Source organism: Ornithorhynchus anatinus, chromosome 6, assembly GCF_004115215.2.
Source record: "Ornithorhynchus anatinus isolate Pmale09 chromosome 6, mOrnAna1.pri.v4, whole genome shotgun sequence".
In the NCBI taxonomy this organism is placed as follows: Eukaryota; Metazoa; Chordata; class Mammalia; order Monotremata; family Ornithorhynchidae; genus Ornithorhynchus; species Ornithorhynchus anatinus.
In genome coordinates, this window is record NC_041733.1 from 1,131,745 (window position 1) to 1,147,770 (window position 16,026).

The 16,026-nt window shown below is 58.7% G+C and overlaps 1 protein-coding gene across 1 annotated transcript; it reads right to left on the reverse strand.

Moving 5' to 3' along the window:
- Nucleotides 1-8,749: 8,749 nt before the first annotated feature.
- CHMP1B (charged multivesicular body protein 1B) lies at nt 8,750-16,026 on the reverse strand. Its single transcript, XM_029067040.2, has 8 exons — nt 15,939-16,026; nt 12,603-12,700; nt 11,325-11,471; nt 10,929-10,997; nt 10,705-10,812; nt 10,395-10,438; nt 9,918-9,993; nt 8,750-9,333 (listed from the first exon to the last, which is right to left on the reverse strand). The coding sequence occupies exons 1-8, from the start codon at nt 15,952-15,954 to the stop codon at nt 9,289-9,291; spliced, it is 603 nt and encodes a 200-aa protein (XP_028922873.1). The 5' UTR covers nt 15,955-16,026; the 3' UTR covers nt 8,750-9,288.

Consider the following 16,026-nt stretch of genomic DNA (forward strand, 5'->3'; position numbering starts at 1 on the left):
GATTCCCCTGTATCTCCCCCAGCGCTTAGAACAGTGCTCTGCACATAGTAAGCGCTTAACAAATACCAACATTATTATTATCCACTCAGATACGAACCGATTTCTCCCAGGCCGGCACTGCCGCGGCCTCCACCAGCCTGGACCGCGTTAAACCCAGTTTCCGAGGGGAGAATAAGTCAGTCAGTCAGTCAACCCCATCTACTGAGCGCTTACTGCGCACAGACACTGTACTGAATGCTTGGGAGAGTACAACGTAACAGACATATTCCCTGCTCACAGTGAGCTTAGAGTCCAGAAGGGGAAACGGACATTAATAGAAATAAATAAATTACGGGTATGTAGGCAAGTGGTGCGGGGCTGGGACGGGGGGATGAACGAAGGGAGCGAGTCAGGGCGGCGCAGAAGGGAGGGGGAAAAGAGGAGGGGAGAAGAAAAAAGGCTTCCTGGAGGAGATGTGCCTTGAATAAGGCTTTGAAGAGGGGGAGGGTCATTGTCTGTCGGATATGAGAGGAGCAACGTGGCTCAGTGGAAAGAGCCCGGGCTTTGGAGTCAGAGGTCATGAGTTCGAATCCCAGCTCTGCCACTTGTCAGCTGTGTGACTGTGGGCAAGTCACTTAACTTCTCGGGGCCTCAGTTACCTCATCTGTAAAATGGGGATTAAGAGCGTGAGCCCCACGTGGGACATCCTGATTCCCCTGTGTCTACCCCAGCGCTTAGAACAGTGCTCGGCACATAGTGAGCGCTTAACAAATACCAACATTATTATACGAGGAGGGAGTTGGTTATCCGGGACCACCAAGCTGGCCCATAGGCGTTTGGAGACCAATGGGCCGTGATTCCACGCTCTGTCTTGAAGGCTGGAGTCTCAGGATTACATTATCTACAACGGTCGTCCCTTGGAGGTCTAGACCGTAAGCTCGTTGTGGGCAGGGAGTGTTTTATTGTCCCTGTTATATAACTGCGTCTGTTATATTGTCATACTGTACTGTACCCTGCACACGGTTAGCCCCCAATAAATACAGGTGACTGACTGAATGGCCAAACAGGAGACAGAGCCCGTCCGTGAGACGAGGGGTGCTTCATTCATTCACTCACTCATTCAACTGTATTTACTGAGCGCTTACTACGTACAGAGCACTGTACTAAGCCCTTGGGAAAGTACAGCACTAAAGTGACGTTCCCTGCCCACAACGAGTTCACAGTGTTTAGCATCTCTTTCCCACCCCGCCTTCCCCCAGCATACTTATTCCCCTCGCTGGGGAGGCAGGGGGTCTGCCCCATCAGCCCACCTCCTCTGGTTCTCAAACATCCCAGAAAACGACCAGCACACTAACCAATGAAACCGCTCCCTGGAGACCACCGCTACTGAAAACCCTCAGTTACGGGGCTCGTTCCGCATCTGCCGGGATCCCTGCACTGTGCTGAGCACTGGGGCAGACGCAGGATAGTCAGGCCAGACACAGCCCCTGTCCACCCAAGGCTCGCTAAGAGGGAGGGATGGCAGGGATCTGCTTTCTGTTTTATAAATGGGGAAACTGAGGCAAGGCCCCCATCCACCATGAGGACCACCAGCTAAGAAGGAGCATGGATCTGATCCCCATTTCACAGAGGAAGAAATGAAGGTTAGAATGCAAGCTTACTGTGGGCGGGGAATGTATCTTTTATACTTTCTTTTAGGGAAGCGGCGTGGCTTAGTGGAAAAAGCCCGGGCTTGGGCGGTAGAGGTTGCGGGTTCTAATCCCGGCTCTGCCACTTGTCAGCCGTGTGACTTCGGGCAAGTCGCTTCGCTTCTCTGTGCCTCAGTGACCTCATCTGTAAAATGGGGATTGAGACTGTGAGCCCCACGTGGGACAACCTGATTATCTTGTATCTACCCAGCGCTTAGAACAGTGCTTGGCACATAATAAGCACTTAACAAATACCAGCATTATTATTACTGTTCTATTGTACTCTTCCAAGTGCCTAGTACAGTGCTCTGCACACAGTAAGCGTTCAATAAATACGACTGATCGACTGATCGGAGGCCCAGAGAGGTTTGGTGACTTGTTTGCTCGCAGCAAGGCGGGATCGGAGCAGGGCCTCGAACTCGGGTCCCCTGACTCCCAGCCACGCGGTCCCTCCACTGCCCTTTCCGTCGACGCTCCGGGAAAGATGGCAGATCCCGGGGCCCGCAGTGCCGGCGTCCACGTGGAGCGCGGCCCGGGGCCGGAGCGGAGGCCGGGCTCCAGAAGCGCCGGCGGAGCGTTGTCCGCGGCGCGGCCCTCCATCTCCGTGGGGGCGGGGGGTGGGGGAAGGGAGAGCAAGCTGTCAGCAGCTCGTCCTGATCCGACGGAGCCGAGCAAATGCTCCCCACACCCTGACCCCCGCCTGTCCATCACCGGCCGGCGCCGACACACTCTCGCCCAACTGTCATCTGGGCTGCAGGCCCCGGCCTTCCGCTCGAATTTCGAATGTCTGTCACTTTGCGTTAGGCCGGAGAGAAAGAGGCGCTCGGCGCTCTCCCTGGAGAGCTGGCCGGCCCACCCCCGGCTCCTCCCGTCCAACGCCTTGGCCTGGGCACTGGACTGAGCGCTCGGGAGAAGCAGCGCGGCCTAATAATAATAATGATAATGTTGGTATTTGTTACAGTGTTGGGGTAGATACAGGGCTATCAAGTTGTACCACGTGAGGCTCACAGTCTTTATCCCCATATTATAGATGAGGTCACTGAGGCACAGAGAAGTGAAGTGACTTGTCCACAGTCAGCTGCCAAGTGGCGGAGCGGGGATCCGAACCCACGACCGCTGACTCCCAAGGCCGGGCTCTTTCCACTGAGCCACGCAGCTTGCACACAGGCGGTCATGGGGTGAGTGTGTGAGAGGGGGAGGGGGCTCACAGACACCGTTCATTCATTCATTCATTCATTCATTCAATCGTATTTATTGAGCGCTTACTATGTGCAGAGCACTGGACTAAGCGCTTGGAATGGACAAATCGGCAACAGATAGAGACGGTCCGTGCCCTTTGACGGGTTTACGGACTAATCGGGGGAATGGACGGATGGATGGACAGACGGAGAGAGGAGCGGAGGGAAGGACGGAGGGAGCTGAGCCCAAGGGAGGCCGGCCGGCAGAGGCTGCTCCACCGTGAGGATGGAGGTGGGCTGGGGGGTGCTGAGGGGCACGGCGAGGAGGGGGAGCAGAGCAGAGGGCTCGGGGCAGCGTTGAAGAGGAAACTGACCCGGCGGGCCGCTGCCGGGGCACGATTAGTCTATTTTTCTTCCTTTCCCCCCGCTGCTCTCACAGGTCACCCTTCTGGAAGCAATCGGTGGGGAAAATGGAACCACATTTCACGCTTTCCCGGGCCGTCTGTCCTCCGGCTCTACTATTTGCTTTCTCGGGTTAGGCCTCGCCGCAATTAAGCGTGGCTCCGTGGAAAGAGCCCGGGCTTGGGAGTCAGAGGTCATGGGTTCGAATCCCAGCTCTGCCACTCGGCAGCTGTGTGACTGTGGCCAAGTCACTTCACTTCTCTGGGCCTCAGTTACCTCATTTGTAAAATGGGGACTAACTGTGAGCCTCACGAGGGACAACCTGATGACCCTGGATCTACCCCAGCGCTTAGAACAGTGCTCTGCACGTAGTAAGTGTTTAACAAATACCAACATTATTATTATTAAGGCATCGGCGCACAGAGGCACGGGAGTGGTGGTGGTATTTGTCGAGCGCTTACTATGTGCAAAGCACTGTTCTAAGCGCTGGGGGATACAAGGTGATCAAGTTGTCCCCCGTGGGCTCACAGTCTTCATCCCCATTTTCCAGATGAGGAATCTGGGCAAGTCACTTCACTTCTCTGGGCCTCAAAGTCACTCAGCTGACAAGCGGCAGAGCCAGGATTAGAACCCATGACCTCTGACTCCCAAGCCTGGGCTCTTTCCACGGAGCCACGTGGCTTCTCAACGTGGAGTGGCGGGTTGCTATGGGGATTAACTGTGAGCCTCCCGTGGGACAACCTGATGACCCTGTATCTCCCCCAGCGCTTAGAACAGTGCTCGGCACATAGTAAGCGCTTAACAAATACCAACATTATTATTATATTACCCTAAGCTCCCTCCCCAGCCCCAGGGCCGACCCTCCCAGGCCACAGCCCAGCTCCTCGACACTGTCCCGGAGGAGAGTCGCCCTTCCAGCATGGTGGCAGCTGTCGTCCTCAAATAATAATAATAATGTTAGTATTGGTTAAGCGCTTACTATGTGCCAAGCACTGTTCTAAGCGCTGGGGTAGGTACAAGGGAATCAGGTTGTCCCTCACAGGGCACACAGTCTTCATCCCCATTTTACAGATGAGGTAACTCGGGCCCAGAGAAGTGAAGTGACTTGCCCGAGCTCACCCAGCTGACAAGCGGCGGAGCCGGGATTAGAACCCACGACCTCGGACTCCCAAGCCCGGGCTCTTTCCACTGAGTCACGCGGTAAGGGGGAAAACGGAAGACAATTCCGTAATTCAGCCTGCACCCTCCGACATCCCCAATCGGTCGGATCACAGCTGTCTGTGACATCCCGCCTCCAGGAGCCCTTCCCTGATCCATCCCGACTTCCTGGCCCTGTGGTCCCCGGCCACCTACTCCAGGAGGCCTTCCCTGATTCATCTCTACCGGTCCAACACCTGCATTCATTCATTCAATAGTATTTATTGAGCGCTTACTACGTGCACAGCACTGTATTAGGCGCTTGGAACGGACAATTGGGCAACAGATAGAGACCATCCCTGCCCAGTGACGGGCTCGCGGTCTAATCGGGGGAGACAGATGGACAAAAACAAGACAACATAATCATGACAAAGAGAATCGAGGGGAGGGACACCTCATTAACAAAATTAATAGGGGAATAAAAATCGACCCAAATGAGCACAGTGTTGAGGGGAGGAGAAGGGAGAGGGAGAGGGGCAGAGGGAAAGGGGGCTTAGCTGAGGGGAGGTGAAGGGGGGACAGAGAGGGAACAGAGGGAGCAGAGGGAAAAGGGGAAGCTCAATCTGGGAAGGCCTCTTGGAGGAGGTGAGCTCACTTGTCAGCTGTGTGCACGTCACTTCACTGTGCCTCAGTTCCCTCATCTGTAAAATGGGGATGAAGACTGGGAGCCGCACGTGGGACAACCCGATGGGCCTGTATCTCCCCCAGCGCTTAGAACGGTGCTCGGCACATAGTAAGTGCTTAACAAACACCAGCATGATTATTATTATTATACATACACAGGCCAACAGGAGAGCGCACGAAGAAACAGCGTGGCTCAGTGGAAAGAGCCGGGGCTTTGGAGTCAGAGGTCATGAGTTCAAATCCCATCTCTGCCACTTGTCAGCTGTGTGACTGTGGGCAAGTCCCTTCACTTCTCTGGGCCTCAGTGACCTCATCTGTAAAATGGGGATGAAGACTGGGAGCCCCACGTGGGCCCACCCGATTCCCCTGTGTCTCCCCCAGCGCTTAGAACGGTGCTCGGCACATGGTAAGCGCTTAACAAATACCAACGTTATTATTAAACACAGACAGCCGGCCCCGCACCCTCACCCTCACATACACACAAACCTCCCCCATTCCCCGGGACAGGCGGGGTCGTGTTGCAGCGGGGCCGGGGGGTGATGAGCCCCGTAATTGCGATAGGAAACGACCCCCCAGGAGCGAGAAAACATTCTGTGAAGACCACCATCCACGGGCCCGGGGGGTCCTCCCCTCTCCCTTCCCCTCCGCCTCTTCTATAACCCCAGAGCCGGTCCCGCTATAACGCGCATCCACCGACGAGGACGAGGGGGGGATGATGATGGTATCTGTTAAGCGCTTACTATGTGCCGAGCACTGTTCTAAGCGCTGGGGGAGATACAGGGTCATAATAATAATGTTGGTATTTGTTAAGCGCTTACTATGTCTCCGACTCCCAAGCCCGGGCTCTTTCCACTGAGCCACGCCGCTTCTCATAGCGGAGGGTAGGACCCCCACGCCAGCTCCATCCCCCCGTGGATCCTCCACATCTGCACAATAAACCTCGGGTGTCCCCTCCACCCCGACCACTCCCTCCAGTCGCCTTCCAAGAAATGGATTCCATTGATTCACTTTTCCTTCAGGAATAAAAAAAAAAAATAGGATAAGGAATTCTCTCAATTGCAGAAAACATTCTTCCAACAAGAACTTAGACGTTATTGACTCCATTTTAAATAAGAAATCTTTCTAATACTAAACTTAACAGTGAAGAGAAGTACTTTAACTGTGAGCCTCATGTGGGACCACCTGAAGACCCTGTATCTCCCCCAGCGCTTAGAGCAGTGCTCGGCACATAGTAAGCGCTTAACAAATATCAACATTATTATTATTAATTTCAAGGAAGATGTGGGTTACCACAGATCACCAACCTGGATTTAAAGTAATTTACCTACGACTGGCGAGGCATCACTTAGATCGGTGTTTTGCACAAAATAATAATAATGTTGGTATCTGTTAAGCGCTTACTATGTGCAGAGCACTGTTGTAAGCGCTGGGGGAGATACAGGGCCATCAGAGTGTCCGTGAGGCTCACAGTCCTCAACCCCATTTTACAGATGGGGCCGCGTCCTCCCGCGGTCCCGGAACGCCCTCCCTCCTCACCTCCGCCAAACTGATTCTCTTCCCCTCTTCGAGACCCTACTTCAAACTCACCTCCTCCGAGAGGCCTTCCCAGACTGAGCTCCTCTTCTCCCTCTACTCCCTCGACCACCCCGCCTTTACCTCTCTGCAGCTAAACCCTCTTTTTCCCCTTTTCCCTCTGCTCCTCCACCTCTCCCTTCCCATCCGAACAGCACTGTACTCGTCCGCTCGAGTACATATTTCCGTTACCCTATTTATTTTGTTAATGAATTGTACATCGCCTTGATTCTATTTAGTTGCCATCGGTTTTTACGAGTTGTTCTTCCCCTTGACTCTATTTATCGCCATCGTTCTCGTCCGTCCGTCTCCCCGATGAGACCGTAAGCCCGTCCAACGGCAGGGACCGTCTCTATCTGTTGCCGACTCGTTCATCCCAAGCGCTTAGTACAGTGCTCTGCACTTAGTAAGCGCTCAATAAATACTATTGAAGATGAGGGAACTGAGGCCCACAGAAGTGAAATGACTTGCCCACAGTCCCACAGCTAAGTGGCAGAGCCGGGATTTGAACCCATAACCTCTGACTCCCAAGCCCGGGCTCTTTCCACTGAGCCACGCTGCTGTAGGCGCTTAACAAACGCCATCATCATTTGAAAGAAAATAAAAATGACCCTTTCGTCAACTATATGTGGCCCAACACTTCAGGCCAGCCCATGGGGTGCGGGGTGGGGACGGCCCCCTGGGCCCGGGTGGGGGGTCCAAGGGCAGGACACTTTTGGGGGCCAAAGAGAGAGGTGAGTAGGCTGTGATGGACGCCGTTGGGCCGTAGCGACACTACCGTTGGCCAGGCAACCGCCACCCACCCCTCCGTTCATGGGAGTTCATGAGCAAACCCTTCTTCCCCCCCCCCCAAACCTGGCTGCCCCCATCCCCTGCCCCCCGGGTCCCGCCGAGGGGCGAGGTCTTTCCTATCTGCCCCCCTTTGGGCCCAAAGCCGAGGCCTCTTTCCTGCGGTCCTCTCCAAGAGCCTAGAGGCCAGAACCCATGGGCCTTGGGAGTCCAAAAGACCTGGGTTCTAATCGTGACTCCGCCGCGGTGTCTGTGCCTCGGTTACCTCCTCTGTAAAATGGGGATTCAGCCACTTCTCTGTGCCTCCGTTACCTGATGGGGATTCAGACTGTAAACCCCATGTGGGACAGGGGACTGGCTCCCACCCAATTGGCTTGTAATCATCCCAGCACTTAGTACAGTGCCTGGCAGTGAGTGCTTACTAAATACCACCGTCATCATCACCATCTGTGACCTTTGGACATTTGATATTCGCCCCACTCCCGACCCGACCGCACTTACATACGTCTTACAACTATTGACTCTGAATTATTTATTCTTATTGACATCTTTCCCCCTCTATACTGTACTGCACGGGCTTGGGAGTCGGAGGTCGTGGGTTCTAATCCTGCCTCGCTTGTTAGCTGAGTGACTTGGGGCAAGTCACTTCACCTCTCTGTGCCTCAGTGACCTCATCTGTAAAACGGGGATGGAGACTGTGAGCCTCAGGTGGGACAACCTGACGACCCTAGGTCTACCCCCGCGCTTAGAACAGTGCTCCGCACAGAGTAAGCACTTAAATACCATCACTTGGGAGAGCACAATATGGGCGGGGAACATTTCTGCCAATTTCGTTGTAGCGTGCTCTCCCAAGAGCTTAGCACAGCGCTCTGCACACAGTAAGCGCTCGGCAAATACCACTGATCGATCGATCGATAGCGTCGCCACGTGGGACGTCGAGCCGTGCAGAGGCTTGGCAAAGCCCAAATGGAGGCGCCGCCCTCCCGATCCACTGGGTCTCCCAGAAGCAGAGCCCGGGCCCAGGAGTCGGATGGTCGTGGGTTCTAATCCTGGCTTTGCCACTCATCCGCTGCGTGACCTCGGGCAAGTCCCCTCCCTTCTCTGGGCCTCGGTGACCTCATCTGTGAAAGTGGGGATGGAGACGATGAGCCCCGGGGGGGGACAGAGACTGTGCCCAACCCCATTTGCTCGTATCCACCCCGGCAATCGGTAGAGTGCCGGCACACGGTACGTACTTAACAGACACCACCATTATTAATCCGGAGACCGAACGAGGACCCTCGGGCCTCCTGGGAAAGGATGGGGCGGGGCCGCCGGGGCTTCCCGTTAACCAAGACCATTTTTATAGTAATTTATACAACGAAAGGCGGGAGTCCCGGGCTCCGGGCAGGAGCGTCGTCCCGACGCCCGCTGGCGATCCGGGGGACGCGGACCAGAGCCAGCTCACGCCGTCCGGTCGGCGGGGGCCGGACGCCTCACGGGGCTGCCAGTTCGACGACCGCTGGCAATCCTCCGTGCAGATTAAAACCGAATCCGGACCCCGTGCCATCCCAGTCCGGAACGGCTCCCGCCGGGTTTGGGACCGGGGTTTCGGACAAACGGATCAGAGACGGTTGTTTTCACCTCACCGGGGTCCCGTGGAAGGGACCGGGACCCCCCCCCCGAGATCCCCCGCCCCCCCTTCGGCACGCGCCGTTCCGAACGCTCCGATCCTCTCGGGGCGGGCACCCCGGAGGGGGTTCGGGGTACTGGATTCGGGAACTGGCGCCAGCCGGGAACAGGCAGGGTTCTTCCCGAGGGGGTGAGGGGGCCGGAAGGTGGGAGAGCGGTTTCGGGGGCGGGAGACGGCGGCTGGTCCGTTACACCTGGTCCCGGAGGCGGGCGAGTCTCTGCGACAGCTCGTCCTGCGGAGACCAACGACATCTGAGTCCACCTGCGGATTCGGGCGGCCGACCCACCCCGCCACCGCCCGCGTGGGCTTCGCCACCTGGTGCGGAAGGGGAAGACCCCCTCCCACAGCAGGACCCAGTTCTCTCTATCTGTTGCCGACTTGTTCATTCCAAGCGCTTAGTACAGTGCTCTGCACATAGTAAGCGCTCAATAAATACTATTGAACGGTCAGCCCCTTGAGGGCGGGGTTTTGTCTGCTGACTCTTCTGTGCTCTCCCAAGCAGCCAGGACAGCGTCCTGCACACGGGAGGAAACAGCACCCACTACAGTGCCCTGCGCCCTGTAGGCGCTCGGTGAATAGCGCCCAGCACCCAGTAGGCCCCGAGGAAATGCTCCCGGAGGGGTTTGGGGGCCTGGCCGGAGAGGTTACCGCCCAGCAGGGAGCACGGACCCTAGCACTGTCCCACCCACGGGCTAGGGGTCCGGAGGGCCGCGGGCTCAGTCGCCCTCAGGGCCGGCAATCCGGTCGGGCTCACGGGCCGGCCCCCCCCCCCCCCCGGAGGCCCGGGCGAACCCGAGCCCGGGCCACGGGCCGCACCTGCTCGGTCGAGGCGACGCTCGTGCCCACCACGGAGCCTGTCTGGCCCTGGGGTAGCTCCATGTTCAGATCCAGGCTGCAACGAGACCAGACCTCAAGTCAGAGGGCAGCCCTCCCCACATCCCCATCTCTGGAGGGGCTCCGGCCCGGGCCCCCGCCTCAACCTGACCCGCTCCCCCGAACCTCCCCCGCCTCCGCCCCACCCCCCAAGCCTCAGGGGGAGGCTCCGGCCCGGGCCCACGCCTCAGCCTGAGTTGCTCTGGATGCCCCCGGCCACCTCCTCCGCCCCCCTCCCGGTCCCCCTCCCCGGCAGCGGCGGGAGATGTTGCGCTCGGTTGACTCTGTGGATGGCAGGTGGAGGCTTTGCGACTCATCTCCAGTCTCACGGGAGGAGGCGCAGATTGGAGCACCACGTAGGCGTGCGCGTGTGAGCGTGTTGGGAAGGCAGGAGGGACGACCCGGCCTCGGGCTACTCACCCGGCCTCGTCCGCCATCTCCTGCAGCAGCAGGTCCACTTGGTTCTAGGGCGAGAGAGAGAGAGGTGGGTCGGCCTGCGACGTTTTCTCCCTCCGTCCCGGGGCCCGAGGCAGCCACCGGAACTCGCCGCTCCCACAGCCGGTCCACGGAGCCGTACCGACAGGCTGCCAGAGGGCGTTGCGGCACGGCAGAAGGCCGCACGGCGAGGGACTGAGGCGACGGGGGTGGGCAGATCCCATCCGCCCGCGCAGGGCGCGGCCCGGCGTGGCCGGGCGGCTCTGGCCCTCGGGACCCAGGAGTCCGGACCCACCTGCGGCGTGGTGAGGGTCGTGGTGCTGCTCATCGTGTCCTCCATCTGCTGCGTCTGAACGTCCAGCGTCTCAAACTGGTGCTCGAACTTGTCCATCAGGGCGGATATCTGCCGTGGAGAGACGCGGTCAGGACGCCGGGGGGGGGGGGGGGTGAGGAAGGAGGGGTCGCACGGGGGACCGGGGCGGGGGCGCGATGGAGGTTGCGGGGGGAGACACCGCCTACCTTCTCCAGGTTCATGCTCTTCAACGTGGCATCCATGGACTTCACTACCCCCGCCATCGACTTGGTCACCTGGCAGTGAGATTACAGTAGAAACCACGGGGCTGATCCAGGTTGGGGTTTGGGATCTTGCGCTGACCCCCAGACTGACTCCCCCAAAAGGACCCGCCCCCGAGACCCCCCCCAAGAGGCCCGTGCCCTCCCCCACCCCCGGCCAGACCACCCCGACAGGCCCACCCGCCCACTGACCGCGAGGTGAAAGTGAGGGAGAGCGGCTCCAAGCCCGGCCCGGTCTTCTCCCCTGAAGCTGGGCCTCGCCCGGGGTGGGGGGGGGGTCTGGTTTCCGAGGGCCCCGCCGGGGCGGGGGGCGGGGGCGGGCTCCCAGAGGCCGTGTCTCACCTTGCCCATGGTCACCGCGGTCTGGACCCGGGCCGCCACCGCGTCCACCCGGGCGCTCATCCGGAGGAAGTTGATGGCCTGGTTCTTCTGCCGGATGGCGTTTTCGGCGTGTATCCGGGCGACCTCGGTGTTCCCCTTCTGAATGGCCTGTTGGGGGAGATGGGGGCGGGGGGGCAGGCACGGCCACCTGGGCTCAAGGTGAGAGCTCACCTCCTCCAAAAGGCCTTCCCAGATTGAGCTTCCCTTTTTCCCTCTGCTCCCTCTCTGCCCCCCCTTCACCTCCCCTCAGCTGAGCCCCGTTTCCCTCCCTTCCCTCTGTTCCTCCTCCCCCCTCCCTTCCCCTCAGCACTGTGCTCACGTGTATATATTTTTATTACCCTATTTATTTTGTTAATGAGGCGTCCATCCCCTCGATCCTATTTACCGCGATTAACTTGTCTTGTTTCTGTCCGTCTGTCTCCCCCCATTAGACCGTGAGCCCGTCAACGGTCGGGGACTGTCTCTGTATGTTGCCCAACTGTCCATTCCGAGCGCTTCGTCCAGTGCTCTGCACATAGTAAGCGCTCAATAAATACTATTGAACGAATGACTGCACCGGCCTGGACGTGCCCGTTCCCCAGGGCGGTCCTGAAACCAGCCGGTGGCCCACGGGCCGCAGCCCTCGCCGCCCTCACCATCGAATCCAAGGAGGGAGGGAAGGAGGGTGCTCCCGGGCCCTGGGTCCCTCCTGTTGGGGGGCCCCCCAACAGAGCTTCCTTCCAGGCCGGGGGGGCCCCCCAACAAAGATGCAACCCTGGGGTCGCCAACCACCCCCAGGGACCCTGACCGAGGAATGGGGGGTGGCGGATCCATTTTGGGAGGCAGGGGGGTCCGCCGGACAGCAGGGGATGCCCCCCGGGGACGGGAGGGGCTGAGATCCACTCCCAAGCTCCCCCCGAAAGAAACGCCATCATAACAATTGTGATATTTGAGAGCTCACTATGTGCAAAGCCCCCTACAAAGCGCTGAGGTAGCAAATCGGGTTGGACGTAGGCCCCGTCCCAACTGGAGGTCGCAGTCTCGGTCCCCGTTTTAGGGATGGGAGGTACGCAGAAGCCAAGCGAGGTCACGCAGCAGACAAGGGGTGGAAGCGGGATTAAAACCCAGGTCCTTCTGCCTCCCAGGCCCGGGCTGTAGCCCCTGGACCCCGCTGCTTCTCCGACACGGCAGGGATCGCCCTCCCCCCCCACCCCCCCGGCTGGGTGCCCCTTCTCCCCAGATGCTCCCGGCCGCACGCACCTTCTTGATCTTGGTCTTCTCCGCCTTCTCTTCCTTGTCGCACTTCTTGGCGTTCCTGCTCAGCTCTTTGGCAGCGAATTTCAAGTTAAACAGGTGCTCTGCGCCGCGGAGGTCAAGGAACTTAAAAATAAAACCCACCCCGCGGGCAGGAGATCGGGTTGGACCAAAATCTGCATCATGCCAGGACTTGGGGCGGGGGGTTTCTGGCGCCAGCTCACACTAGGCAAGGTGGCCCATCTCAGGGTCCACGGCTGAAACTGTCTTCTCGAATAAAATAAAAAACGGAGTCTCCCCCATCAGGGTCGCCGGCTGCTATTTGTTAAGCGCTTACTATGTGCAAAGCGCTGGGGGAGATCCAGGGTCATCAGGTTGTCCCACGTGAGGCTCACAGTCGTCACCCTCATTTTACAGGTGAGGCAACTGAGGCCCAGAGAAGGGAAGGGACTTGCCCACAGTCACACAGCTGCCGAATGGCAGAGCCAGGATTCGAACCCATGACCTCGGCCTCCCAAGCCCAGGCTCTTCCCCCTGAGCCACGCGGTTAAGACTTGGGGTTCGAGACCCGGGGGAAGAGTTGATTCTAGTGTCAGTGGCCGCCTTGGCGGCGTCCACGGTGTCTTGTCCCGACCCTGAGAAGCAGCGTGGCTCTCAGGGGAAAGAGCCCGGGCTTGGGAGTCTGAGGTCGTGGGTTCTAATCCCGGCTCAGCCGCCTGTCAGCTGTGCTATTGTTTCAATGAGATGTTCGTCCCTTTGATTCTATTTATTGCCATCGTTCTCGCCTGTCCGTCTCCCCCGATTAGACCGTAAGCTCGTCAAAGGGCAGGGACCGTCTCTATCTGTTGGCGATTTGTCCATTCCAAGCGCTTAGTAGAGTGCTCCGCACATAGTAAGTGCTCAATAAATCCTACTAAATGAATGAATGAACTTTACTTCTTTGGGCCTCAGTGAACCCATCTGTAAAATGGGGATGAAGACTGGGAGCCCCATGTGAGGCCACCTGATCACCTTGTATCCTCCCCAGTGCTTAGAACAGTGCTCTGCACAGAGTAAGCCCTTAGGGGAGGGATGGGGGAGGGGAGGGAAGGGCGGGAGGCGGGAGGAGAGGGATCCGTCCCCTCCACTCTACCGAGACTGCTCTCTCTAAGGTCACCCATGACCTCCTTCTTGCCAAATCCGATGGCTCCTACTCCATTCTGATCCTCCTTGACCTCTCTGCTGCCTTTGACACTGTCGACCATCCCCTCCTCCTCCATACCTTATCTCACCTTGGCTTCACGGACTCTGTCCTCTCCCGGTTCTCCTCTCACCTCTCTGGCCGATCATTCTCGGTCTCCTTCGCCGGCGCCTCCTCCCCCTCCCATCCTTTAACTGTTGGAGTTCCTCGAGGGTCAGTTCTTGGCCCTCTTCCGTTCTCCATTTACACTCACTCCCTCGGTGAACTCATCCGCTCTCACGGCTTTGACTACCATCTCTACGCAGATGACACGCAGATCTACATCTCCGCCCCTGTCCTCTCCCCCTCCCTTCGGGCTCGCATCTCCTCCTGCCTCCGGGACGTCTCCACCTGGATGTCGGCCCGCCACCTAAAACTCAACATGAGCAAGACTGAGCTCCTCATCTTCCCTCCCAAGCCCGGTCCGCTCCCAGACTTCTCCGTCACCGTGGATGGCACGACCATCCTTCCCGTCCCGCAGGCCCGCAATCTCGGTGTCATCCTCGACTCGTCCCTCTCGTTCACCCCACACATCCTATCCGTTACCAAGACCTGCCGGTTTCACCTCTACAATATAGCCAAGATCCGCCCTTTCCTCTCCACCCAAACGGCTACCTTACTATTACGGGCTCTCGTCATATCCCGGCTAGACTACCGTGTCGGCCTTCTCTCTGACCTCCCTTCCTCCTCTCTCGCCCCGCTCCGGTCTATTCTTCGCTCCGCTGCCCGGCTCATCTTCCCGCAGAAACGATCTGGGCATGTCACTCCCCTTCTTAAACAACTCCAGTGGTTGCCTATCGACCTCCGCTCCAAACAAAAACTCCTCACTCTAGGCTTCGAGGCTCTCCATCACCTTGCCTCTTCCTACCTCTCCTCCCTTCTCTCTTTCTACCGCCCACCCCGCACGCTCCGCTCCTCCGCCGCCCACCTCCTCGCCGTCCCTCGGTCTCGCCCATCCTGCCGTCGACCCCCGGGTCACGTCCTCCCGCGGTCCCGGAACGCCCTCCCTCCTCACCTCCGCCAAACTGATTCTCTTTCCCTCTTCAAAACCTTACTTAAAAATCACCTCCTCCAAGAGGCCTTCCCAGACTGAGCTCCTCTTCCCCCTCTACTCCCTCTGCCATCCCCCCTTTACCTCTCCGCCGCTAAAGCCTCATTTTCCCCTTTTCCCTCTGCTCCTCCACCTCTCCCTTCCCATCCCCACAGCACTGTACTCGTCTGCTCGACTGTATATATTTTCGTTACCCTATTTATTTTGTTAATGAATTGTACATCGCCTTGATTCTATTTAGTTGCCATCGGTTTTTATGAGACGTTCTTCCCCTTGACGCTGTTTAGTGCCATTGTTCTTGTCTGTCCGTCTCCCCCCGATTAGACTGTAAGCCCGTCAAACGGCAGGGACTGTCTCTATCTGTTGCCGACTTGTTCATCCCAAGCGCTTAGTACAGTGCTCTGCACATAGTAGGCGCTCAATAAATACTATTGAATGAATGAATGAATGAATGGGGAGGGGAGGGTGGGGAAGGGAGAGAGGGGAGTGAGGGAGGGAAGTGGGGGAGGGGAGGGGGGGGGGAGAAGGGTGGGGGTGGGGATGGGGGAGGAGAGGGGTGGGAGTGGGGATGGGGGAGGGGATGGATGGGGGGGAGGGGATGGATGGGGGGGAGGGGATGGATGGGGGGGAGGGGATGGATGGGGGGAGGGGAAGGATGGGGGGAGGGGAAGGATGGGGGGGAGGGGAAGGATGGGGGGGAGGGGAAGGATGGGGGGGAGGGGAAGGATGGGGGGAGGGGAAGGATGGGGGAGGGGAAGGATGGGGGAGGGGAAGGATGGGGGAGGGGAAGGATGGGGATGGGGAGGGGATGGGGGGGAAGGGAGAGATGGGGGGAGGGGAAGGATGGGGAGGAGGGGAAAGAAGGGGAGGGGAGAGATGGGGGGAGGGGAAGGATGGGGAGGAGGAAATGAGGGGGTGCGGGAGGAGAGGGGTGGGGATGGGGGAGGGAGGGAAATGGGATGGTCGGGCGATGGAGCCCCGGGGTTGGTGGTGGGAGCCGGCAGGGGGCGCTGGGGGCGCTGGGGGCGCAGGCTTCCCGGCGGCCCCCGGGGCGGCGGCGGAGGAAGGATACTCTCCATGTTGGACATGGCGGCGGGGATGGGGCGGGCGGGCGGCGGGTGGGTCGGTCGGTCGGTCGGTCTGTCTGGGGGCGGTCGGTG